Source organism: Sorghum bicolor, chromosome 4, assembly GCF_000003195.3.
Source record: "Sorghum bicolor cultivar BTx623 chromosome 4, Sorghum_bicolor_NCBIv3, whole genome shotgun sequence".
In the NCBI taxonomy this organism is placed as follows: Eukaryota; Viridiplantae; Streptophyta; class Magnoliopsida; order Poales; family Poaceae; genus Sorghum; species Sorghum bicolor.
This window is the reverse complement of record NC_012873.2, coordinates 65,456,006-65,482,130: the sequence shown is the minus strand read 5'-3', so window position 1 is coordinate 65,482,130 and position 26,125 is coordinate 65,456,006. Positions and strand designations below refer to the sequence as shown.

Below are 26,125 nucleotides of genomic sequence, written 5' to 3'. Positions count from 1 at the left end.
ACACTGGGCCCGCCAGAACCGTGGCGTGTCCCTAGGGATAAAGCGCTCTCGTCCGGCGCCGCAGCGGCTTCTGCTGCTCTTGCTGTCCTCTGTGCTATCCGCTAGGGTTTATCTGCTCGAGGAATGGCGTCGCTGCAGGTCTCCGGCGCGGGGGTTGGCGCCGCGGCCTTCGCTGCGAAGGGGAAGGCCTCCATCGGTGCGCTCCGGCTTCCATCTACGGTGACCGTCGGCGAGGTCTGCCCGGCCCGGCGGGCGTTCCGCGGCCTCGTCGTCAGGGCCGCCACCGTCGTCGCTCCCAAGGTGCGTGCTCAGGCAATGTAGCTTGGTGGTGTTGTTTTCATGGGGAATTAGGGTAGTGGGATTGGTTATTGGCTGTTGTCGTATTGCGTGCTGTTGCATATGCTTACCGAGGCAGAAGAGCCACGAGGCGAAGTCACTGATTAGAGTGCTGGTGGACGCTGAGGTACTGGCTAGGTTCCCTTGGCTTTGATTGTGACGGAATAGGCAAAATGGCTGCGGTTTGGAAATGCTGGTTTGTTAGGTTATGGTTAGCTTCGTACAATGTGGCTTGAATTACACTAATGTCTGGTTGTGGTTTCACTCCATGGTCTGTAACCCGTTACCATTTTAATCTGTAACCCGTTACCATTTTAGTTCAATATATAGTCTGAACCCTCATGTGTAGTACTCCCTCTGTTCCAAATTATAAGACATTTTGGCTTTTTCTAGATATGTAACTTTTGCAATGCACTTAGATATACACTATGTCTAGATACATTGTTTTTGTAATTAAAAAAAAAGCAAAAACGTCTTATAATTTCAAACAGATGTTGTATAAGACATTTTGGCATTTCTAGATACATTCCTTTTACTATGTATCTAGACATAGTGTATCTAAATGCATAGCAAAAGCTATTGTATCTCGAAAAGCCAAATTGTCTTATAATTTGGATAGGAGGGAGTACTTCTACTTAACATTTTGTTGGCTGGATCGTTGGACTATATCTTGCAGCCAACTCACTTGGCACAGATAATTTCATTTGTTTTCTGAAGACTATTTTTAATGCTTTGCAGAAATAAACACTATGCCTTGTTATTCATTGCAGTATACAACACTTAAGCCTTTGGCCGATAGAGTGCTTGTAAAGATTAACTCTTCCGAGGAGAAGACAACTGGTGGAATTTTGCTCCCTACAACTGCTCAGTCCAAACCTCAGGGTGGTGAGGTAGTTGCTGTTGGAGAAGGAAGGATAATTGGGGATAAGAAAGTTGATGTCAGCATTCAGGTATGTTCTTTGCAAGCATGTAAGATCTTAGGTGTTTGTTGTTTTTAATACAACTTTATATATGGGTGCATATTCCCGTGAGAGCAGGTGTAGTCACCTATTCCATTAGCTGTTGCCTGTTGGTGGACAGAGAAATGGTACCCGTTTCAGTACTTTGTATCCCTTGTCCTACCTAAGGATTGGTTGTGGTGGAGAAAGAAAAGTTTTACTTGAAAGCCATGTGCTGTCACTTTATCTCAGTTTATGAGTAAGAAAATCACATCTTAAACAAACAGAGCGAGCCTTTTACCTTGCCTATTTGGAATATACTCCCTCCGTCCACAAATAAATGCACATCTCGCTTCCTGATGAGTCTTTTTTTAAAGTTTGACTAGAAATATATCAAATAATATTAATATTTCTATCCGTGAATAAGTATATTTTATGATCAATCTAATGATACATATTACATATGATAAATATTACTCCCTCCTTAATGAAATGACGCGCAGTTCTCCTGCGCTGTTCGAAAAAAAAATATTACTCCCTCCATCCTAAATTGTAAGTCATTCCAAGAATCTTGGAGAGTCAAAGCATCTCAAGTTTGACTAAAATTATAGAAAAAAATATAAAGTTTTGTGGCATCAAATAGATATACTATGAAAATATAATTAATGAAGAACCTAATGATACTTGGTTGATATCATAAATGTTATTGTCCTATCATACAAATTTGGTCAAACTTGAGATGTTTTGACTCTCCAAGATTCTTGAAATGACTTACAATTTGAGATGGAGGGAGTAGTATATTTTTGTATATATTTGGTCAAACATAAAAAGATTTGACTCCTTGAAAAACAGGATGTGCATTTATTTGTGGTCAGAGGGAGTAACTAATCTACTAGTTAGAGCTATACATCAAGATGGAGCTGTCAAACACTTGTACTGCCTGTTTGACCCACAATTTTACATGTTTGATGTTATTTCTGGTTCCATCTGAATTCTTTGTATATGTGTCCTGGTGTCATAGTTCTTAATGCAAGCAAGCTTTGCCCTATTGTTGGCAAGAAAGGAGAATACATGCTAACATGTGCATTTGCTACTACTTCAGGTTGGAGCTCAAGTTGTATATTCAAAGTATGCTGGAACCGAGGTTGAGTTGAATGACTACAACCATCTGGTTCTCAAAGAGGATGACATTATAGGTATCTTAGAAACTGATGACGTGAAAGACATGAAGCCTCTTAATGACCGTGTACTAATCAAGGTAGTGATCTTATATTTATTTGATCTTGACATCTGGTTCCACAGTTGTCATATTCAGATTGAGTTTCAACTGTCTCACCCTTGTGACCCTTGTGTTTAACAAAATAACACCACCTGTTTTGCATGGTGTTTCTCTTCTGACAGGTTGCTGAAGCTGAAGTCAAAACTCCAGGCGGTCTATTGCTTACTGAAACTAGCAAGGAGAAGCCATCTATCGGAACGGTCAGTTGCTCAGTTCTTTAGCTCCTCTTGGGCAACTTTTTTTTTGCACGAGTCATTCATCGTTAATGCGATGATAATAACAAGGTGCCATGGTCCCGAACTGTACTGTTTTGGACTGTAAGCCGTGTCAGAGCTTAACTATGACTTTGCATCTAGTACAAACCAGAAGCAGAAAATGTGAAAATGACAGTATTTCTTGGTCGGAGGCACAGGTCGTAGCGGTTGGCCCGGGCCCCCTGGACGAGGAAGGCAAGAGGAGCCCGCTGTCTGTGTCCGCGGGGAGCACTGTCCTGTACTCCAAGTACGCCGGCAGCGAGTTCAAGGGCGCTGATGGCACGAACTACATCGTGCTGAGGGTGTCGGATCTGATGGCCGTCCTCTCCTGAGCTGGGCTGGAGGATAGAGGCGCAGGAGCAGGATGCCATGCCATTGCCAGTGCCAGCCAGCCAGTGGTACCACAACCACAACTCCCAGTTGCTGCATCGGCGCATCGCCATTTTTTGTGGGAATGGGGGTTCCCTGGCGGCCTACCAGTACTGTAGGTTTCCTCGCGGCTTTCCGTTTTTTTTTTTCTTCTTCTTGGTCGTCTTGTCTGACTGCCCTCCGAGGAACAACAATAAGCGAGCATTCAGAAATTCGGTCGCACGATGAAAGGGCTTCACTTTGTACTCTGTCACTTGCCGTTCATACTCCCTCCCTGCACGGGCACGTGCCCGTTCTGTGCTGTGGGCTCCGTCAGAGGCTCAGAGCTCCGTCTACACCCGCGGCCGGCCCAAGCGGATAAGACGCAGACGCTGACCCTGACGCGTGCGCACAGCACTGGTTTTGCCCAGGGGCGCCGCGCGGCGCCACACCATCACCACACGCAACGCAGCCGGCCACACCCGCGGGCGTTTCGTGTCGCAATCCAGCGTTCAAGCCGTCGTTCCACCAGCATTGACCGTGGAGCCGGTGAGCCAGAGCCACCACTACCGTCGCCTGCCTGGCACAGGCCAACCACAAGGTTGGCAGTGTTAGTCTAGCACTGCCAACCTTGTGGCTGGTAATATGCGCTTGGGTACTTTTTGGAGTACCAGCGAATACGGCTGGCCGTTCACTCGACTCGATCAGCGATTCAGCGTCTACCTCTCGCTGCCAGCCAGCCGACCTGCCACGATCCACAGTGCCACAAAAAGGAAAAGCGATCCCCGGTCATCTCTCATCTGACACAGCATAGGAAGAGATGTCGCCGAGACGAGCAGGGACAGATGGCGAATCGCCGCTGCAGCGCAGCGTGGGAAAGTGCAAGCAACAGCGGCTCCGACCTGCCGTGCTTTTTCCTGCGGGTTGCTATCCCGGTGGATCGCATTGAAAAGTTCGCCGATGGTCATTCGCGCCGCCGACGGACGCAGCGCTGCGCTGAATACCGACCGCGCCCGGCACCAACGCTGCCTGGGGTTGGTCTTCCCCTATCCCTCCGGCCAGAGCATCCTCGCCACAAACGAGGGGTGGTTTACCCCCACAGTGGCGCAACTTCATGAACGCAAGAATAGACATACCAATGCGGTGGCAAAGGTTGTTTGTACGCATGCAGAGTTGCAGACCACTAGTATGGCATGTTTGGGTAGTGATCCACCTGCTAATATATGGTTAGATAGTGTGAGTTAAAGATGCATATGAACTATTAGCACCTATTAACAACTTTAAATCCACTAATGCACCTCATAGTTAGCAACCTCATATCTAATAATTAGTGGGTTTATTAGCAGGTCTGTTTCGATGCACTAGTACTTATTTTAGCTGCTAAGAGATCCAAACATAACCTTAGTTTCTTGCTAAATACAAACTTATCATATTGTGCCATCTAAGTCGCATGCCACGCATTTAGACCTAAAGGATGATACATACCCTAAGAAAAGTTCAAGACCCAAAAATATATTTCGACATTTAGTACTACAAATTCGGACCTCCCATTTCTTTTAGAGAAGATTCCTTACATGACATTGGCATAAACCCGAATATCTTATCTGTCACCAAAATACAAGATTCTCATATATGTCATTTGGTGTTAAAGTGTAATCTTTTCTATACCAAAGTAATTGGCTGAGTAAGCATGTGAACATTGAGGTGTCAGTATTGCTCATATAGTCATCCTCAATTTGCAGAGGTAGTCAACAATAAGAGAATGGGTGGCTCTATGGGGAAGGAGGTGGTAGAGATGGATCTCCGATGTGGTGGTCTAGGTTGCTATGTCTCGGTTACGTGGGTTGCTCAGTGTGTGGGTGATGTAGGCTCCGTGGTTAGCTAGCTAGTTCCGCTGCTCGACAATGAATTTGTCAGTGGTTATGGAGGATAAGCCTATTGAAAGTCCTATCTAGTCGTGTCCATGTTTCATGAACATCATTTTGAGAACATTGACGTTGCCGATTCATGTACATTTGCGTTCTCACGTTACAAAATACCACAACAAGTTCTTGTTCCTTTCCAGAAATAGGGTTGCTAGGATCTAGATATCAAGTGAATAGATTCTTCTAAAGTTACAAAATTACTTACTTGTACAATAATTCACATCATGTACTCAGTTGTGGAGCGGTCTAAAAAAAAGTACTCAGTTGCGGAGCATAAAAGAGAGCAAATCAATTTGTGTATAATTGAGATGAAAAACAAATTGTTTTTATATCTATTAGTCGAGAGTATTAACATTATCAATAATGGCGTGAAAGAGATTAAAAACTATAGATACTGCCATTAACTGGATTTAAGTTTGTAGGTGGCAGAGAGATACAAAACTTTATCCAAAGGCATATAGAAAAATAAATGTTGTTTGTCTGATTTACTTCCTACACATTTTAACTAACATCCTCCCTTTAGCATCAGAAACCAGTCAACGATCGAGCCGGATGACTTTGCAAAAGTGTTTCTAGTTCACAAATAAACATTTCTATAGATTATGAGAGAAACCAGAAACCCTACGAACATGCTGTAACATAAACCTTATGTTGCCAATCCAACTTATTCTCCATGTTTTGATGCTGATGGTCAAAGTAAAAAAAAGTTTCTCAAGAAGAAATGGAAGGGAAAAAAAAAGACTTTCACATATATACTGTGGCAATGATGTCGATGCGTGTAGTAATTAATATCAAGAACCAGACATGGACGGAGCACCAACCAGTGCATCAGAAAATTGTAGGCCTGTTAAAACGAAAGACAGCAACACACTCATTCAATCATGCGTAGTTAAGAGCATAAAACAAAACAGAGAAAGAAGGAGAATTTCCGAATAGGACAAGAGACCATCGTCGTCCTCTCATCATCCTCCCAAACCCAACCGAGGCCTAGAAGAAGAAGAAGACCAACAGCGGGGTTGGGCCCCACCGGCCCAGCTAGCGGACGCGCTCCCAACTCGGCCTGGCCTGCAGGACCGCCTGCCATGTGGCTGGCACCACGGCACGTCGCCGTCCGACGCGCCATTCTCGAGTTGAATCTCGGGTCAACGCGCCGCGCGCGACCTCGCTCGGTGACGTATAAGTAGCCGAGCCACCGAGCCCACCAAGATTCACCATGCCATGCCCGCCGTGATCCATCGACGTAGGACGACGACTAGCAGGCGTCGGCAGCAGCAGCAGCTCGTTCGATCGGCTCGCGCCATTATTGCACCCCTGCAGCGTTCGGCGGCACCATGTCGTCGTCGCCGGAGACGGAGGCCGCGAGCAGCAGCAGCAGCAGCAGCAGCAGCAGGAAGTTCAAGGGCGTGCGGAAGCGCAAGTGGGGCAAGTGGGTGTCGGAGATCCGGCTGCCCAACAGCCGCGAGCGCATCTGGCTGGGCTCCTACGACGCCCCCGACAAGGCCGCGCGTGCCTTCGACGCCGCCTTCGTCTGCCTCCGCGGCCGGGGCGCCGCGGGCGCGGACCTCAACTTCCCGGACTCGCCGCCGCCGTGCCGGGCCGGAGGGTGCAGCAGCGACCCGCGGGAGGTGCAGGCGGCCGCGCTCTCCCACGCCAACCGCGCCGCCGTCACGGCCCAGCAGGCGGCCGCGGCGCTCATCATGGACGCCGACGCCGACATCGGTGGCGGCTGCGGCTCGGCGCCGCCGTGGGACTATTACTACTCCGTGGCGCACGACGCGGGCGGCGGCGTCGTCCTTGGTGGTGGCGCCGCTACCAGCGCGGCCGAGGTGGTGGCGCCCGTGCGCGCCGACGGGAGCATCGACTGGCGGCCCGTCATGGCGCACCCGCCGCCGCTCTTCTCCCCTACCGGCTGGGGCAGCAATGCGTACGACTTCCTGCAGGTGCCGCCACCGGCGGCGGCTGTGGTAGACGAGGACATGGATGACGGCATCCATGGCGCGAGCGCTTCTCTCTGGAGCTTCGACTCGAGAGACTCCTACTTCAGATACTAACAAGGAAGCTCTACATCGTCTACATGCAGCATGCTGATGCTGTACAAGGCTACGCTACAAAGATGGTGGCTGCCGCCATGGCGGCGCATGCATGCATCTCGGCAGCTAGCTGCATGCATCCTGCATTGCTACACGGCCGGCATTATTAGTTACATGCATGCATGCTCACTACTGAAGTATAGATCATATCGAGTATATATGATCAGTGACTTTTTTAACGGAATTTTGGGGGTAATGAAGGATGTGCATGGTAAGTAGAAATTCATCAAGAAAGAGAGCGTAGAGTTTATGCAAAAAAAATAAAAAAATTTGTCTTTGTGTAATAATGTATAGCTCCCGGCCCTTTCCTTAACCTTGTTTTAGGGGCTAGAAAAGGTTGTAATTTTATGGCATTCTCCACACTACTGATGAGTGATGAGGTCTTTTACATGTCCAACTCATTTGCATGCTTTCTGTTAAAGCCTATAGGTTCTCCTAAAAAAAAGGTTAAAGCCTATAGGCTGCTGGCTATATATATTTGTAATCTAAATAAACGCGGGAATATTTGTTTTTCATGTATCGGTCGCATATTCATCAGCAACTTGCAACATATATATATATATATACTAGATCACATCGTTTTCAAGCATGTGTGTTTTACTAGTACTGAATAGTATAGTATCCATCATGTCATCATGAATAGTATAGTATCCATCATGTCATCATGATCCCACGCACACTGTCCATTTCCCTATATGCATGGTGAATATATATATATGATGCTCTAATACAATCTTGCATTGCCCGGGTTATTATTACTTAGCAGTATTGTTTTATTTGGATATGATGCAATCTCTAAACATAACTTTGAAGAAAATAATTTGGTTGCAATAGCTTATAAGGTCAGTCTCAATGCATAGTTTCATGACATAATTAACGAGACTATAAACTAGGTACGTAACCGAGCCATATGAGTTTCATGAGGATAAAACTCCTCTCTCATCTGATGAAACTCCTTCATTTAATGATCCTGTCAAGTCATTAGTTTTGCTTATGTGGCACCCTATTTAATGTGCATGACACTCTCATAAAATATGCATTGAGACTGGCCTAATAGCTAGCTAGCTAGTTCAAATACTCGTTAAATAAAGATGCTTGTAATAATTTTTGAAAAACACATTAAAAGCGAATTATTACTCAGTACTCACCAGGGTGTCCAAGTTCAAGTTCTAGATTATTGGAGAGACCATCGATCTATTTTTATGGATTTATTCAGAAAGAAAACTGTGTTATTCATTTAATGTTAGGTGACGTGCTGAATAATTAATAATGAGATATATATGATGATTTCATCGATATTAATTAAGATCTACCGGTTTAATTAGTCTCTCTAATGGAGTTGCTTGTAGACGTAAGATACGTGTGCCTATGTTCGTACTAAGATATGCTTGTAGATGTAAGGTACGTGTGCCTGTGTTGGTAGGGCGATAGTGTGCGTGTGAGACGTGAGTGACTGTCTACATTTGTGTGCTTTGTTACAAAAATAAAAGAAAAACGTGGTAAAAAGTTCGGCCAATCAGCTAAAAGCAGGGAAGATGCCTGCTATGGCATGCGGCAGCGACAGATAAAGGCTTTTGTCAAGGTCAGGAAAGTTTTCCACCTCTGGTCACAAATAAAAATTTTGGAGAGGGCTAAATGTAAACCCACATGAAAGTACGTCCTCCAATATAAATGTATAGTACTCCGTATGTACGTAGCTTTAATTTGTTCATTTGTACGTTGGCACTGCTGAATAATATAGTATATCGCTTCGGTCACAGATAGTGAACGTAGCAAATTAATTTTAAAAATAATAATGTGTTTATTTTCTAACATATATTGTAATTATTGAGCACATAAAAAAGATACGGGTAGATTTTTCTAAACCACCACAGATACAACAAAAGATTTCTATGTTTATAGATCTATACTAGAGACAACAGACCTTTCGTCGATGTGCCAAATGAGCTTTAGTCCCGGCATTTTTGGTGCCCGGAACAAAAGAGATCTTTAGTCCCGGTTGGTAAAGCCAACCGGGACTAACGGTCCCTCCCCAACGGCTCTGGTGTCAGGCGCTGTCGGAGAGGGACCTTTAGTCCCGGTGTGCGTTACAAACCGGGACTAAAGACCTACCTTTAGCCCCGGTTTGTGACACTAACCGGGACTAAAGCTTTTGTCCCGGTCGTTGGCACTAACCGGAGCTAAACCCTCCCCGCTATAAATTGAATCTCCCTCCTCCCTTCTTCCTCTCCCTGCCCGAGCTCGAGGTGCTTTGTTCTTGCTTGTTCTTCCATTGTTCTTGCTTGTTAGTGCTCTCATCTCCCACGATCGATCCATTTCAACGCTTGTACGCCGTCGTCGATTTGTTTGAAAGGTTGCTAGCTTCATCCTCCTATGTTTCTCACCGCCATATGTAATTTCATATTGGACATATGTCTATTTTGATTATTTCATGTTGTCATCTCTCCAATCATCGTCTTCTCATGTTTGAATTTTTTTGAACGATGCTAAGTGTGTGCCCGCTAAAAACTAGTATACACAAATCATTACTACTATGTATACACGAATCATGTTAAGTTCTATTATAGATATTATAGGATATTTTCTACTTTAATATGTTCATGTTCTTATTTTAAAATATTAATAATATAATTTTTGTTGCAATTGTTAAATAAATTGTTTTTCACTTTAAAAATTATTGAAATTAATTTTCTTTACTGATAAAATTATAGCTTTTAATAGAAAAATTACAATTCCATGATAATGCAGGTAATGACACGCCATTGGATGTACAATGCTGATCGCCGCTCCAACGAGTTCATTGAGGGCGTACGAAAAAAAAGAAAAAAAAATCTTTAGTCCCGGTTGGGAATACCAACCGGGACTAAATGGGGTGGCCAGGGGTGGCGCCACGTCACTGTCTGGTGCCCCCTGTAGTCATGGTTGGTATTACCAACCGGGACTAAATGTCTCCATTTAGTCCCGAGTCGGAGAGCCGGGACTAAAGGTGAGACTTTTAGTCGCGATCCCTTAGTCTTGGCTCGCCACTCGGGACTACAAGTTGTTTTCGACCGGAATGTCCTGTACCAGTGATAAAATATAAAATAGCGGCTTTTGGAGTCATGTTGGACTTTTGGGAACTTTGATTTCAAGTATTTTTTATGAGGAAGTACTCCTAAAGAACACCAACTACTCAATCTTAAATAACACAAATAAAGGTGACCATCAGATTTAATTAAGTTCACGAGCTCTTGCTTTCTTATTATTATATATATGTATATATACAGTACTAGTAAATCGGAACAGTTGCCTTTAATATATATCTTGTAGTAATAAGGAATTAAGCACGCGAGCTGATGACGTTATTTGTTAACTGTTGATCTAGAAGATGCTGTGGCCAAAGGATACGGACAATATATATACTCACCTATACCTACCTAGTAGTCTATTCTCTGCGCCATCTCGCGTGCTGTCATCTTCCTAATAATGCACTTTGCCTTTGCCTTTGGCTTTGCACTTGACACTGCCGTTTCTCTCGTGCACGTGAGTTGCGTGCGATTAATTTGGATGGAGTTCTCCGCGCCCAAGTCACGCATGACGATGCACTTGATCGGATTATCTTGGATGCATTATTATTAGATATTAATATTTATCTAGCTAACTATTAACTGATTTGGTTCAACTAATAAGATAGTTGTTAGTTGGATATTCAGCTAATAATTAGCTAGACTGCTTAGGCTTAAAGAAACTACTAATTATTAGTAGCTAAACATTAGCTCTATGGATCTAAACAGAACCTTACTACTATACGTGCTCCGAGGCAGCAGCCCAGCACTACTATCTGCTACAATGTCCATGCAACCTTGTTCGTTTGAGTGATAAGCCATGATAGAAAGTACTGTTAGCTGATTGTTGTAAGAGAAAAACACTGCTGGAAGGTTAGCAGATTCGGCTGATAAGCTCAAGCGAACAAGCTCACATCAACACGATCAAGTGACCCATCACTTGCAAAAACATTATATTATAAATATATCATATATGTCGTTATGATGACCGATGATTATGACGGGTCAAAACCACGCATGTTGTTAGATAAAAAATTAGTAGTGTAATTGTTTCTAGAACACTTATATATTTGTAAAGCTTAGACTTAAAAGTGACTGCACATACCGTGTTGAATAAAGTACTTGTTTTGAGTCTACCCTATAGACTAGATCGCGGCGCGTTGACATCTAATACTAAGAACATAAGTGGTGGACTTGGAGCAGAAAACGCTGCAGTTGAATGTTAAGAATTAATCGAATAAAACTTGCTGCGCCTCTAAGTAGCGATTAATAAGAAAATCAGTATGTTGCACTTTTTCTGATCGGCCGTGGCAGACTGGCAGTTAACTGACATGTGAAAGAGCACATAGAACTATATATTAGCTAGAAGATCATCGGTTGAACAAGCAGCTTCTTCCTTCAAGTTTACCTCCATGCTCAATAATATAATATATATATGGTGTTTGGTTTGAAGAATACAGTGATTTATTATCTTCACTTTTTTTTGTTTGGCTTGTGAAATGGAGATTTATTATCTTCACTTCTTTTTGTTTGGCTTGTGAAATGGAATGCGTTGATCCTTCACAAGCTTAGTATAAAGCATATGAATAGAATCGTTCCATTAAAATCTAAAGAATGAGTTCATGATGGACCATCTCATATTAACTTTCATGTTGGTTTGCCTAGTTTCTCAAACCAGACACCATCTTAATTTCATCTCTAAACTTTCAAACCATTGTCCTAATTCCTAAAACTTAACACCTTGTAATATAAGCTTTCCTTTTCTGAAACAAATTCATCCTTGGATATGCCATGTTGGTATTTATTGTACATCCTAGGGTGTCCTTTGCTCATATGATCCATATGGTTTTCATTGGACCGGTTCAAAGGGCTAGGTACTCAAGGATAGCCTAGAAAAGATGATAAATTGATTAGAAACTCACATAATTGAATTAGACAAGTTTCAAGTTGAAAAACTAAACAAAGCATTTCTCAATGGACTTAGGTGATACATGTAGGGGCTATGAAACTTAGTGCAACACTCTATTAATCACCATATCATACCTTGTAATGTATGTGGCTTGTACGATGATCAGGTGATAAAATGTTTAAGTGTTGTGAAGCCAAGTGCATGGTTGTATTGCTCACTATATATGATCTGATGATGCATCAGCGCATCTCACCGGAGCATAGGCATTGCTTGTGATAAGGATGTTAGTGCTCACTACATCATCCAGTGATGACTTTCTGCAGCCCTCGTATCATCTTGTGATTATTGTGTGTAGAATTCCTTTGCACCAGCTAACTGTCCTTGTTGGGCTATAACTAGATGTTCTCTAAGTCATTTTGAACTCTCTCTAATTCCTAGTTTGTATAAAACATACTTGGGGAGATATATTGATAGAGGAGAGCATATTGATGATTAATTGCAAGATCAAGGGCTTCTTTAGCGCAAGTGAGTAGCAAGCGTGAATTCCTTTGTGCCACTGTCTGGTTCTAGTCAAGTGGAAGTTGAAGCGGTCAAGTGGAAGTTCAAGCTTGTTACTAGTGGCTATTGACATGACCTAATAGCGTGTTTGGATGCCTGTATTTGCTTGGACCAGGCACTTGGGATGTAGCCAACAAGTCTTTGTTGTATCACGCATCAGGCCAGGCATGGCTCATGCGAAGTCCCCTCAGAAACTAAATGAATTGTGTTTCCCCGTGTCCTGACTCACGCAAGCGCCTGCTCTCTCTACTCGCAACTCGTCACGGTATGTTAGAGCTCAGATATCTACCCAACTAAACAACTGCTCTTGGATTCCTAATCCTATAGCCTCATGCAACTAAGCATCGAAGCTTGCACGACGTGAGCCTGGCCTCTAGCGGTCTAAGGCCTTGTTTAGTTCACCCTAAAAACAAAAAACTTTTCAAGATTTCCCGTTACATCAAATCTTGCAGCACATGCATGGAGTATTAAATATAGATGAAAATAAAAACTAATTGCACAGTTTGCCTTAAATCGCGAGACGAATATTTTAAGCCTAATTACTCCATGATTAGACAACGTTTGTCAAATAAAAACGAAAGTGCTACAGTGTCAAAATCTAATAACTTTTTGGATCTAAACAAGGGCTAAATATGAGATGCAAGGCATGCTGAATGGAGAAAGGAACTAATCACACTATAAATGAATTGGTGGTTGTGGCTTAGTGATCTTCCTCTTGGTGGTGATTGTTGAAGGGATAAGATTTCTTTGTGCTTAGTTTGAGACCTGTCAATCTAGAGATAAAAAAAACTCTTAGTGGAGGTAAGCCCCTGTGACCCAAGGGAGCTCTACCTTTAGTGAGTGCTCCAACATAAACTAAAGGGCCGTGGCAACACCTCACTATCATCGAGAGAAAAATATTGTGTTTATTTCTTGCACTTACTTTCTTGTCGTTACTTGTGTAATAGGTGTGTCCTACTCTAGAAGGTCGGGGACAACAGTGGGCCTGTGCCCTGTACAGAAAAACCCAGGGATGAAGTGTTGCCCTTATTCTCCAAAACCATTGTTAGGTATGCATCATGCATGCATGCATATGGCTAATTACCTGCTATCAATAATAATGTCTCCGCGTGCGGGTGGTCGTCCAGTTAGACAAAAGCAATCAGAGAGACCGGTCTCAGATGAACCTCTTGTGTGCCCAGCTCGAGCAATAGGATGCCATGCTTGTGTTACTTGATAACAATGTGATTGTGCTGCTCATCGTACGAACAAAACCACACCGTACGGACGCGCACAGCTAGTCAACAAGAAGGCCGTGTGTTTTACCACACCTTCCCTTCTTGTGGAAGACCGTCTTGCATCGTTGCCCTAGCAAAATCTGCTAGCTCTTCTTTTTGTTCACAAGACGCTCCGTAGTCTTCATGCATGATCTGATGGTCATGGTGGTCTGTTTCAAATGCATGCAGCATGCATGCATGTGCCCTTCGTGCCTGGCACCGTACCCTGCTGGAAACTACGCTGACTGCATTGTTTAGTTCTTCCCTAAAGTTTACTTCTTTATCATCGGATAGCGAGATTACGACTATTTACGAAACGAACATTTTAAGTCTAATTAGTCTACGATTTGATAATATGTCTACGATTTGATAATATGGTGCTATAGTAAAGCTACAGTAAACATGTGGTGATGACAGATTATTTTGGCTTAATAAATTTGTCTCTTGGAGTACCAAGGACTTCTACCCAGACACTCTCATATAACATCACATGTGACAATCGATGTGACACCCCAAAACTTTATACCTTAGATTAGGCTTCTTTAATTTCTCCCCCTAAAGTTTATTTCCTATCCTATTGGATATTTGGACACATGCATAAAGTATTAAATATAAACTAAAAATAACTAATTACATAGATTATGATTATTTTGCGAGACAAATCTTCTAAGCCTAATTAGTTCATGATTTGATAAATTTGGCGCTATAGTAAAGCTACAGTAAACATTGCTAATGACGAATTGATTAGGCTTAATAAATCCGTCCAACTGAGTAATAAGGACTTCTACAAATTTTTTTATTACTGCTATCCAAACACTCGATGTGACACTTCCATATGACAGCCGATTTAACATAACTTTATATCCTGGATTTAAACAAGGTAGAGCATCTGAAAAAAAAACTGAAAGTTCTGAGCCCGTCCCCTATCTGATCGACGATGCATTTGCATGCTGGAGGAAGGAAGGAATCGGAGAGGCAAGGCAAGACTTTTCCTTCTAGCAAGTGCAGCAATCGACAGCGAAACAAACCACCACGATCATCAGCGAAAGGGAAGGCCGAAGTCGATGTTTCAGCAGCTGTAGCTCTCAAGAATTCCCCGCTCATTTCTTTTGTTTTTTCTTGTAAGAGAAAAGAAAATCAAGTAGAAGTAGCTATCATCCTGAAATTTAAAATACACTCTAGTAGCACCCTAGCTCCTGTTTTCTTTTTTCAAGCCACGATTTGACCTGACGAGTCACCAGCGCCAAGCTTTGATGCTGTAACGTTCATGGCCATAAAATTGATATCTTATGTAAGTGCCTCTCGGATGCTTCAGTCCCTCCTCCAACACAGACACTCACAACGCATATATATATATATATATATATATATATATATATATATATATATATATATATATATATATATATATATATTTATCTTTATAAACACATGTACGTAAACTCTACTCCTATAAGCACCTCCGAATGACTGAGCCGGTACAACACGAGATTCATGAAGTGACCACGACGAGGACGTCGCGTACAACTGAAAGTATAGCATAGCACCGTTAAATCCAGGAATAAATCTAGAAAAATATAAACACCTGTGCCAGATTGATGACTTAAACACAGGTGGGCAGGTTCCACCATAAGAAATTCAACCAGCTAATCTATGATTAATTCGCTCGAGGACTTAAATTTGGATGGATTGGTTCCACTAAAAGAAAAACTATATCCAGTTGAGCTATGTCCCATTTAATTGATGAACAACATTATTTGATATATAGCATGTGCTCCTTGTTTCACTAAGAGAACTGATATAATACTCCCTCCGTTCAAAAAAAAACATAATTATGGGAATTGTGCCGGTCAAACTAATCTAAGTTTGACCAAATTTATAATAAATAGTATTAATATTTATGTCTTAAAATAGATTTATTATAAAAATATATTCTATAACTAATCTAACGGTTTTGTACCATGAATATTAGTACTTTTTATATAAATTTAGTCAAAGCTTAAATGGCTTGAATTCTTGAAAAGCGAGAATTGTATTCCTTTATCGACGGAGAGAGCAGATGTTAATTTATTTTAACTTAAATACATTTAAATTAGAAAGCTAAAATGACTTAATTTGGAACGGGAGAGTGTACGTGTTAAGGTAGGTTTGCAAAAAAAAAAGGAAAAATATGTAATACTCTCTTCGCTCTAAAGATAAGTACCTTTGATTTTTCTGGTACATTAAATCATAGCAAATTTGATGTAAAAATAAATTAACTTATAATTTAAATCGAAAAGAGTACTACCTATGGCTTTATAATGTTGACTAACTAGTACTAATTGCTAGGACCTATCTGGACTATCATATTTTGGCCTTGTTTAGTTCGCAAAATTTTGGCTTTTTGGCTACTGTAGCACTTTCGTTTTTATTTGACAAACATTGTCCAATAACGGAGTAATTAGCCTCAAAAGATTCATCTCACAAATTTCAGGTAAACTGTGTAATTAGTTTTTATTTTTATCTTTATTTAATGCTCTATGTATGCGATCAAAGATTCGATGTGACGGAGAATCTTGAAAATTTTTGCGAACTAAACAAGGCCTTTGTTCTAGAGCTGTAGAACAGGTCAATCTGCTATAGTTGTCGGTCTCGGAGCAATGCAGCTGTCAACTTGAGTGACAAACCGCAGCGATTGGCACAGGAGTAACAAAATAGAGCATGTGCGCGTATTAAAAATGTGGTCGGTACGGTTGCTGAGGGGCGTGCAGGATCGGATCTTATCTGTTCCAGGCCCAAAGATTCGCCGGTCCATTCTCGCCCGGCCCAGCTATCCGAACCAAAGCAAAGCTGTTGGCTGTTGCCACGCATGTGTACTGTCCCAGAGCCACAGAAACGCCTGAGGCATACGTGTGCTATACGCACGTCGCTAGACAAACACACACACGCACGACACATCTCTCTTTATCTCAGAATCGAAAAAAAGTACTGTGCTTGTTGAGGCCGATCCGATCGCAACCGAAACTAAAGAAGCCTTTGCTTGGAATGCATGGCCACGAGATGGGATGGATGGCGATGAGGACAATTCAGCTGACTTTGATCGATTCGCTTAGCTGAAAAACTATTGCAGAAAGTAGGGCAAGCCATTGCCATGAATGAGCCCGTGAAATTTAATTTGTGGCTGTCAAAACAAAGCTTGGCAGATAAATTAAAACCCGTGAACTGACCCTTCTTGGTACTAGCAGTCACTTTCAAGTGTAGTTTTGGAACACTACTACTGTAGTAGTCTACGAAGTACTCTTCCCTACGTCCGGCCGTCACTAAAAAAAAATACAATTATCACTTCTCAACCAACGATTTCAAATATGATCAAATCTACTCGAGAAATAGACATTTATGATACCAATAAGTATTACTAAATTAATTATGGAAATATATTTTCGTAGTAAACTTACTTAGGGACATAAATGTTCATACAATTTTCTAAGCTTAGCTATTTTTTTCAGAAAGAATATTGCAAAACTAAAATTATATATTTTGGACGGAGAAAGTACATACCTTCCACTGGTTGAAGACCGGTGAAATTGAAACAGGAGCAGGTTGGTATGCTCGTTGTAATCATGGGTGGCAAGTAGAGTAGTAACATCTTGCAGTTTTGGCCCAATTAAACATCGAATGTAAAGCCCGGCCCAACAGATAGCTGAAATTAAAGGCTATAGCCATGTGAGAGGTGAGACCATATGGTTCTCCTTTCCTTGCTGATATGCTTAAAAATAAGAATAATACTGTATATGCTACATACACTATTCAGCCGTACAATATATTGACAGCATGCATTTGTCGCCAGGAAGGTTCTGGCGATGCGAAATGTCCATGGCCAAATCACCGGTGAGCGGTGAGATACAATCAGCCACTGTAAGCAGCAAACCTATCAAGAGGAGAATCTCCTCTATTTACAATTCTAGATCAAAAAAACCTGGAGAATTGGAGAAAATTGATTTCTGAGGGTAGAGAGCACCAATTTCCACTACTCCAACTGTCAATGCTGTGGTATGGTATGCGCCTCATATATCGTAGTCAAGTTCTGTGCTGTTCAGGGCCACTGCCCGCTTGACAAGCTGCCCTTGCTCGTCATAGATGTCCAGGTTCTCACATGGTTTCGGGAACACGGGCCTGACGACGCGCCCCTCAACGTAGGAGCACTGGAAGATGTGCTTCTTCTTGTAGCTGATGCCTACCGACATGTCCTGGAAGCTGATGTCCCTGATGGGGATGACATCGCTGCCATGAGCACGGACAGGCACCCGAACACCCCGCCCATGGATTCCCTTGAACGATATACTCGTGATATCTGGGAATGCTGTCCGGTCATATCCATCATCAGCATGCTCGTTGTAGTCAACCTTTATCACAATCCCAGCACGAACATTGTCAAAAGTAATGTTGCGGTAGGAGATGTTACGGATGTAGCCACCTCTTCCCGTGGCAGTCTTTATCCTCACACCTCTTCTTGATTCCCAGATGCGTACATTCTCCACCGTAACATTTGCTACTCCGCCAGACATCTCACTTCCTATTGAAATTCCAGCACTGCACACAGAGAGAGTAGATAGTGTAAGCCTGATTGATAACGCTCAGCAATATGCACCATAGTAGTAATTTGCTAGTGTTGAGGTTTGACTTCCAAGGACTATGCACAAAAGCAGATTATTGTAGACAAGCAATGTAGCCAAGATATCTCAATTCTCACCTCACTAGAGAACGGGCATTTACATTGCGGATTGAAATGTTAGAAGATGGGCGACCATATGCAATCCCATACTGATCCCAACCACTCTTTATAGCTATTGCATCATCACCAACCGATATGTAGCAATTCTCAATAAGCACATCCTGAGAAGAATCTGCATACACTTATATGTGAGAAATAGGAATCTACATTATAATTTGTGGTGAACATGATCTAACTAGTGTAAGAGTTAGTATAGATGGCATGTTTATAGTATGAGAAAATGGGTGTATCTATTGGTACAGTGTCAAAGTGTTTAAAATATGAATGACATAATGGAAATCTGTTAAATACATGTGTAGCAAGAATACCTGGATCTATGCCATCTGTGTTTGGAGCACCAGAAACAGGAGATAAGATAGTAACATTCGAAACAGTTACATTTGTGCAATCATACGGATGCAAGTGCCAGAAAGGTGAATTCCTCAATGTTATGTTGGCAATAATAATGTCCTTGGACCACATCAGCTGCACAAGAGGAGGTCTTGTGTTATTCAGAATTCTTCTGCGATGCTTCATCCACCAAACTTCACCCTGGCCATTTATGCTCCCATTATGTCCTATTCAACACATCGAAGAAGGAAAAGCAAATATATAAAGATCAGATAATTATATTCAATTAGACAGTGAAATAGAAAGAATCTCATTGTTCTGTCAGTATAAGATTGGGGAGCAAACAAGCTTGATAAGTTACAGCTAAAGCATTGGATTTGCGACAGAAGTGCACTTGTTGCATTTGAATGAATTTGACTGTGTAGTCAGTAAAATATCATTACAGAATATGACAGTGCAAAATATTCTGTACTGTATAGCTTAGATGCAGCTATCCAGAGAGATTGCAAACCTGTAATGACTACATCTTTCAAATTCTGTCCATGAATGAGACTCCCAAAGCGTGGTCCTTTGCGCTCCCGCCCATACCCATATGATGGTAATGCTGGCATCAATGGCCAGTACTTCTCATCCTGTCCAGAAAACATCAGAATGCCAGTTAAATAAGATGGCAATCTGAAATGTGGGGCATTCACCGAACTCTGAATGCATACTGGTACTAGTCTAGATGTTTTCAGCACTAGAGTATTGCTCTCCAGGACACATCAGAGATCAGACGGCAAACATTCTTATGTTTGTCGTTGATATATGTCCATAGTCAACTAGCCAAATCACAAACTATTCTATTGGAGAATATGTTAATAACAGCGCAATTTCCGCACGACATGAAAGCAGCACTAACTTTTGGTTGCAGGCTTGGAGCTTAGAAAATGCACATGAGAAGATCTATCTATCTAATTACTAAACTCCCACAGGTAAGTTTACAAGAAACAGTAAATTCCTTACCGTAATGCCAAGGATCTCCGCGCCCTCGGCAAGAAACAGCGTCATGTGGCTGGTGAGGTTGAAGGGCGCCGTGAGCCAGCGCCCGGGGGGCACATTAAGCTGCCCGCCGCCTCGCTCCGCGAGGGCGGCGATGGTCTCGACAGCGCGCTCGAACGCCTCGGTGTTGACGGCCCGGCCGTCCCCGACGGCGCCGAAGTCCGTGAGGTTGTACGCCGTGGGGCGAAGCCGCGGCGCGGGGCGCGGCGGCGGAGGCGGCGCCGACAGGAGCCTGAGGAACCCTCCGCCAGCGGCGCCGCCGGCGCCAGCGCTGCCGAAGGACATCGAGGCGCTCTGCCACAGGAACACGAGCGCGAACCCGACGACCCACGCGGCAGCCAGCAGCGCCTTGTTTGCCGCGACGAAGGCGACCGCGCCCCGGCGCTGGTGCAGCCTCCCCCCGCCCGTCTCCACCATCGCGCCGCGCGGTCCCTGCGTGTCTCCTGCAGGAAGCGGGAGCGCGGCGGGGCTCCGCTCCCCCGAGATCTCGCGACCTAGGTCGGACGCGGCGACGGCCTGGGATCAGTCGGTGGCGCAGGGCGCGTGTTCCCGGGGGAAGGCGGGCCGAGGGGGAGAGGGGTCGGTGTGGGAGGGCGAGAATTTCCGCCATGGGAAGTTGGTGAGGAGGTTTTTATAGGATGCGGGAGAAGCCGTTTGAGTGAAGCCGACGCGATGGGATGGCCGGACGGACGGTTGTGTGCGCTCCTCCCGATCATGGTGGGTTGGGTTGGGTGCCGCGCTGTGCAGTGGAAGAAGAAGATGGCCAGAATTACTATGCTGCCACTGTGAGCCCTGAGCATATGGGCCATTGGATGGAGAGCGGACGGTGGAAGGTACGTATACTTTGTTCTTGCTGATGATGAAGGATTACTGGATTAGCTTTGCTTGGTGCAGCTTTGGCAACACGGTAATTACAGATAGATTTGCACAAGAATGAATCAATGAAATATTGTAACTCTTCGTAAACCTTGTGAAGCCACCACACATTTGATAAAAAGAATTTTGTCCAAAGATCGAGCTCAAAGAGAAATCAAATTACTTGGACAAGACATATAAAAGACATCACAGATGTTAGCTACCAAACGGATAAGGACAAGACATGTAATCGTGGCGGCAGTTGGCCACCAACAAATTTGCCCCCATATAAGCACCATAGGCATTCACCGAACTCTGAATGCATAATCATAACATACATCGTTTGTTGTAGAGTTGAAAATGATATTTAAATACACTCTTTCTATTTTGGGTATTACTTTTGGACATACATTGTGAAAGGCATAGAGGTAGGATGAAGCTCAATGAGGGTCGCATCACAGTTAGGTTTTAGACTTTTATTAGCCATGCAGTAGCTTGCCATGGGTGGACTTTAGTGCTAAGCAGCGGCTATGACATGGCCTTGGTTATGCCCATAGGCTATACTAGCATCGACAACTCAATAGGTGCCAGCCATAGATTTGGCAACGGTGGGCAACACTTATGTATGACATCATGACTAATGTTCTCTCAGCATGCCACACCTTGGTGCAACGGGTATGGATGAATGGTTCATGGTTCGGAGCTTAAGGCTTGATCACTTTGCTAGAACCCACGACACACTAATGTGTGTTGCTCTTCCCAATGGGGTGTCTACTGAGGTGTCTTTCTTTCCTGGCTCGCTCTTGCTTTAGAGGACCTCTTTAGGTGAAACAAAAGCCATATCGAGATTCTTTAAATAATATATATGTGAGACGGGCAGCGATGTTTCGGCAATTATGTCCTTTCTTAAGGCACCATTTTGATGGACATGCTCAACATTACCATACTCCTGCTAATTTCTAACAAGGATCTATTATTGACTTGCTTGAAAGAATGTGATACGGTGAAGTCAGAGTTTGTGTTGGTGGGTGTGATATAAGGGTGTGTTTGGTTAAGGTTGTTAAAGTTTAACACGTACAATAACATTTTTGTTTTATTAGGCAATTAGTGTTTAATCATGGACTAATTATGTTCAAAAGATTCGTTTCGCAAACTACTCTCTAACCGTGTTTTTAATTTTATAAATAAATTATATTTAGTACTCTATGCATATGTCAAAACATTCGATGTGATGGTGGTAAAGTTTACTAAAGGCAATCAAACGAGACCTAACTCAAGAACGACGATGACATTCGGTGACAAGTTGTACGCCATGTTGTTTTTTTACTTGCAAGAGCGTGTCTTATGACTTTGATTGAGGCTTGGGCTATGGTCCATTGCAAGAATTGGAATGTGCTTGCCACGGTGTCAAGCTTGAAAAGATCACTAGCTCCAATAACATTTATACCAAAAGATAGTTTTTTTTTTTGCTATGGCAGCCACAATTAGGCGTGTTTGGTTCATTTGGCTGATAAGTAGGGATGAAAACGGATCGGATACGGACGGATATCATCGATATCATATTTGTTTTTGTATTTCTGGTCGAATTCGGATAATATCAACTATGTCGGATAAGATACGATTGGATGTCGACATCATATACGGTTTAAGTACTCGGATACGGATACGGTATCGGATGTTGAACATTCGGACTCGGATACGGACTGATCTGAATATCTCTAAACGAATTCGGTCTCGAATACGGTCGGAAAATATCCGTACCGTTTTCATCCCTACCGATAAGCCATGACACAAAATACTGATGACTGATTTGTTGTGAAAGAAAAATATTGTTGAATGACTTGCAGATTCGGCTGATAAGCTCAATCGAACCGGCTAGCTCTGGACTTAACCAAATGTAACCGCAGTCAGCACTCCTGTCGGTGGGAACCAAACATCTAGAATTCTATCAAACGAACAACAAGAACGTACAAACAGACTATACATTTCCTTGTAGTTGGAACAACATACATGCAAAAGTTGACTGTTCTTGCTTCACGTATTGACTATTGTCAGCTGTTGGCTAGGCTACTCACTCGTGGTAGCACCGTACCGTAGCAAGCATGCTTTTCTCCCTGCAGGCTGCAGCTCACCGGCATTGCAGAATTCAGAGCACAGGGATATCATATCCATGAGGCGATAGCAGTTTGGTGTGGTCAGGTGGCCATCAGGCCATTTCGCCGTCTCTTCCTGACTTGGGTTTGACGCAGCATAGCAGTAGCAGGTGGTAGGTACGACGAGTATTCTCTTGGCGACGACGTCGACGGACGGGTGAGCCGTGCCTGTCGTTAGGCGAATAAAGCTCGTCGTGGTTCAGCACCACCAGATTAGGGGAAATATAAATATAATGCCCGTCCTTTGGTTATCCTATGCACCTACCTGATGCGATTGATGCATCAATTGCAACTGCAATGCCCATGAGCGCGTGCACGGTTGTACGTTTGACGATGAGCTTCGAGCCTCTCACAGCATCTCCAATGGTTTGCCAAATTGTACTTACCAAATCTTGTGTTTTGACAAGTGGCAAAAATAAATGGCAAGTGAAATAATCTTGTATCTCCAATGGTTTGGCATTTGGGTTTGGTAAAATAGAAAAGGAGATCCACATCTTTCAACCGCCGTTCAACTGTCTCTTCATATGCTCGGCACCGAGATCTCATAGCCGCCGTGCGTAGCTGCTTCAGTGCGGCGATCTCCATCTGCTAGCCTATCACCGTCGCCTGGCCTGGCCAGAAGCAGGCGTGAGCGCGTGGCTCGGTCCAGGAGCATCTACGCCGACGAGAATTCTAGAGTCCTAGCAAAGCGATTCAAGGATGCAGAGCAGACAGCAGAGGAGAATACCCACCAGCGAGAAGGACGACGGCGACGGCCTCAGGAACAGCTCCTCAAACTGCCGCTGCAGGTCCTCCAGGCTCTCCCCCTTGCTATTGTACTGCGCGGATCAACAGAGTCGGAATCTTTGAGCGAAACATAGTAGCCAGACAGGACAAAGGGAAGCAGAGAAAACAAAGGAGATCACCGACCATGGCGAGCTTGCGGTAGGCGCTGCACAGGTCGGCGTCGGAGCAGTCGCTGGCCACGCCCAGCACCACATACAGGCTGCTGCTCTTGCTGCCTCCTCCGCGTCCGGCCATCGCAACACAAGCAACCAACGTATACATCGTACAGGCTGCTGCTCTTGCTGCCTGCTCTTGCGCTGCATCTGCACCAGGAATCAGGGGAGCAAGTGGTAAGAGGGGCAACTTGCGGACGACGACGGAGGACAGCCGCGCGGACGACAGAGGCAAGAGGACGGGGCACGAAGGAGTTCGAAAAATTCCGAGGCAGCGCGGGAGAAGGGGCGGCGCGGGCTCCTCGCGCGATGGCAAGTCGCGGAGTGCGCGCAAATTTGCGCGTGGAGCACCCCTGGATAGCAACTCCTCAAAATTTGGCAAGTCCTTTAGCAAACTATTGGAGAATCAAATTTGCAGTTTTTGCCAAATAAACAAGGATAGTAAGTGTAAATGGTAAACCATTGGAGATGCTCTGAACAATACTTTTTTAATACTTTTTTAGCCATGTTTTTTTCAAAAGACTCTTCGTCATAGTTTCTAGAACATGAGCTGTGTAGATTGACAGACTGTTCTATTCATTACGGGGAAAGAAGACCCCTATTCTTCTTAAATTACAATTGAGAATACGGATCCACACTATCTTCAACCTAGCTCCAACCTTTATGTCACCCGATAGGTCTCTATAATCTATCATCTTCTCGCTTTGAGTATAAAGCCGCTCATGTCATGAACTGAATGCCCGAGTCCGTTCACACGCATGTGGTTTGCCTTCAACCTTCTTATTTTTCGTTTTTTTCTTTCTTTCTTTCTTATTAAATGTACAATAGTTACACACAGATCTGTGGCGCGTGCGGGCATGCGATGTGACTTGTCTTCCATACTTCATGAACATACAACAGTTACACACCACAAGTCCACAATTGCCATATACTCTATCTATCTAAATTATAATAGGTTTCGACTTTTCTTGATACATAATTTTTGTTAACAAGAGATAACCTCGCCAAACGCATGAAAGTTAGTGACCCTTCTTGCATGTTCTGTAACGACCATGAGACGATTAATCATCTTTTCTTTTATTGATGTGTAGCTAGAAATATTTGGCTATCAGTCTCTAATTTGTTGGGTCTTAATTTGGATAACTGTTTTGAATCTGTTACCCGATTTTGGATTGCTAAAAAGCGACATATGATTACCAATATTATTTCATTGTCTGTTCTTTGGTCCACCTAGAAACTGAGAAATGAAATGTATTTTTAGGGGATTACATGGATAGGTTTGGGAAGAGTTTTGTTCAGGATTTTCAAGATGATAAGAAGATAGATATCAATGTTCAAGCCATAGATTAGACTGCAAGTGGAGGAGATAGTCAATAACTAGAGATCAGAGCAAGCTCACCGCCTCAACTGCAGTGGAGGGACTCGATAGAGACAAGTTTTTCATCAGAGTTGGAGCCATCGGATATTCATCCTTTAGTCTCAACAAGTGTAGCTTCGGATCGTTCTGATGAGCGTTTAATTGTGTTGAGTGTGAACTTATTTTCGGAGTTAAGGCCATAAGGTCTTCAATGGGGGGGGGGGGCTGTACGTAGGCGCTGTTAAATGTTCTGGCTTTTGCTAAATACAAAAGCAGGGTATACGATTTTTGTTTTTGTTATATACTTGGATATACACTATGTCTAGATATATAGTAGAAACAATGTATCAAGAAAAACCAAAAGTTCTTATAATTTAGAACATGGAATATTTATGTTAAGTCAATATAATGTCAAATTAATATATGAGATTAATATTTTGTTGCACTAGCACTTATTATTATTATGTGCATTTAAGTTTATTTAATTTGAGGTTAGACCAAACCCCGAATAAATCTAACAAAAATAGCTAGCTAGCTCACTATTATTGGGATGGGCATTGCAATAAATAAAATGTTCCAGTTATGAGTCATCCAAATAACTGTACCACAGGTTAATGGATATGTTTTCCTTTTAAGAACATATCATGTTTTCTTTTACAAGGTTTTTTTTGAGACACCTATTATTAAGGTCAAGGTACACAAACTGGACCTGTTTCGGGACTTTTGAAATTTGGGCCTATATG

General features: G+C 43.2%; 3 protein-coding genes across 4 annotated transcripts; 2 read left to right on the top strand and 1 right to left on the bottom strand.

The window, feature by feature from the left end:
* On the top strand, window positions 26–3,429 carry LOC8081944 (20 kDa chaperonin, chloroplastic). Its single transcript, XM_002454615.2, has 5 exons — window positions 26–300; window positions 1,107–1,286; window positions 2,377–2,532; window positions 2,676–2,753; window positions 2,966–3,429. Exons 1-5 carry the CDS (start codon window positions 124–126, stop codon window positions 3,137–3,139), a joined length of 765 nt encoding a protein of 254 aa, XP_002454660.1. The 5' UTR covers window positions 26–123; the 3' UTR covers window positions 3,140–3,429.
* On the top strand, window positions 6,297–7,685 carry LOC8082690 (dehydration-responsive element-binding protein 1I). Its single transcript, XM_021460175.1, has one exon. The coding sequence runs from the start codon at window positions 6,412–6,414 to the stop codon at window positions 7,129–7,131; it is 720 nt and encodes a 239-aa protein (XP_021315850.1). The 5' UTR covers window positions 6,297–6,411; the 3' UTR covers window positions 7,132–7,685.
* Window positions 16,942–20,790, bottom strand: LOC8081943 (probable polygalacturonase). 2 transcript variants are annotated; one of them, XR_002452769.1, is made up of 7 exons: window positions 20,044–20,790; window positions 19,550–19,670; window positions 19,017–19,265; window positions 18,667–18,820; window positions 17,719–18,506; window positions 17,475–17,616; window positions 16,942–17,236 (listed from the first exon to the last, which is right to left on the bottom strand). XR_002452769.1 is itself a non-coding variant. In XM_002452880.2 (5 exons), exons 1-5 carry the CDS (start codon window positions 20,494–20,496, stop codon window positions 17,981–17,983), a joined length of 1,503 nt encoding a protein of 500 aa, XP_002452925.1. In that variant the 5' UTR covers window positions 20,497–20,790; the 3' UTR covers window positions 17,641–17,980. The 2 variants fall into 2 exon arrangements, 1 of the variants encoding a protein (XP_002452925.1); XM_002452880.2 differs by lacking the exons at window positions 16,942–17,236; window positions 17,475–17,616 and having other exon boundaries at window positions 17,641–18,506.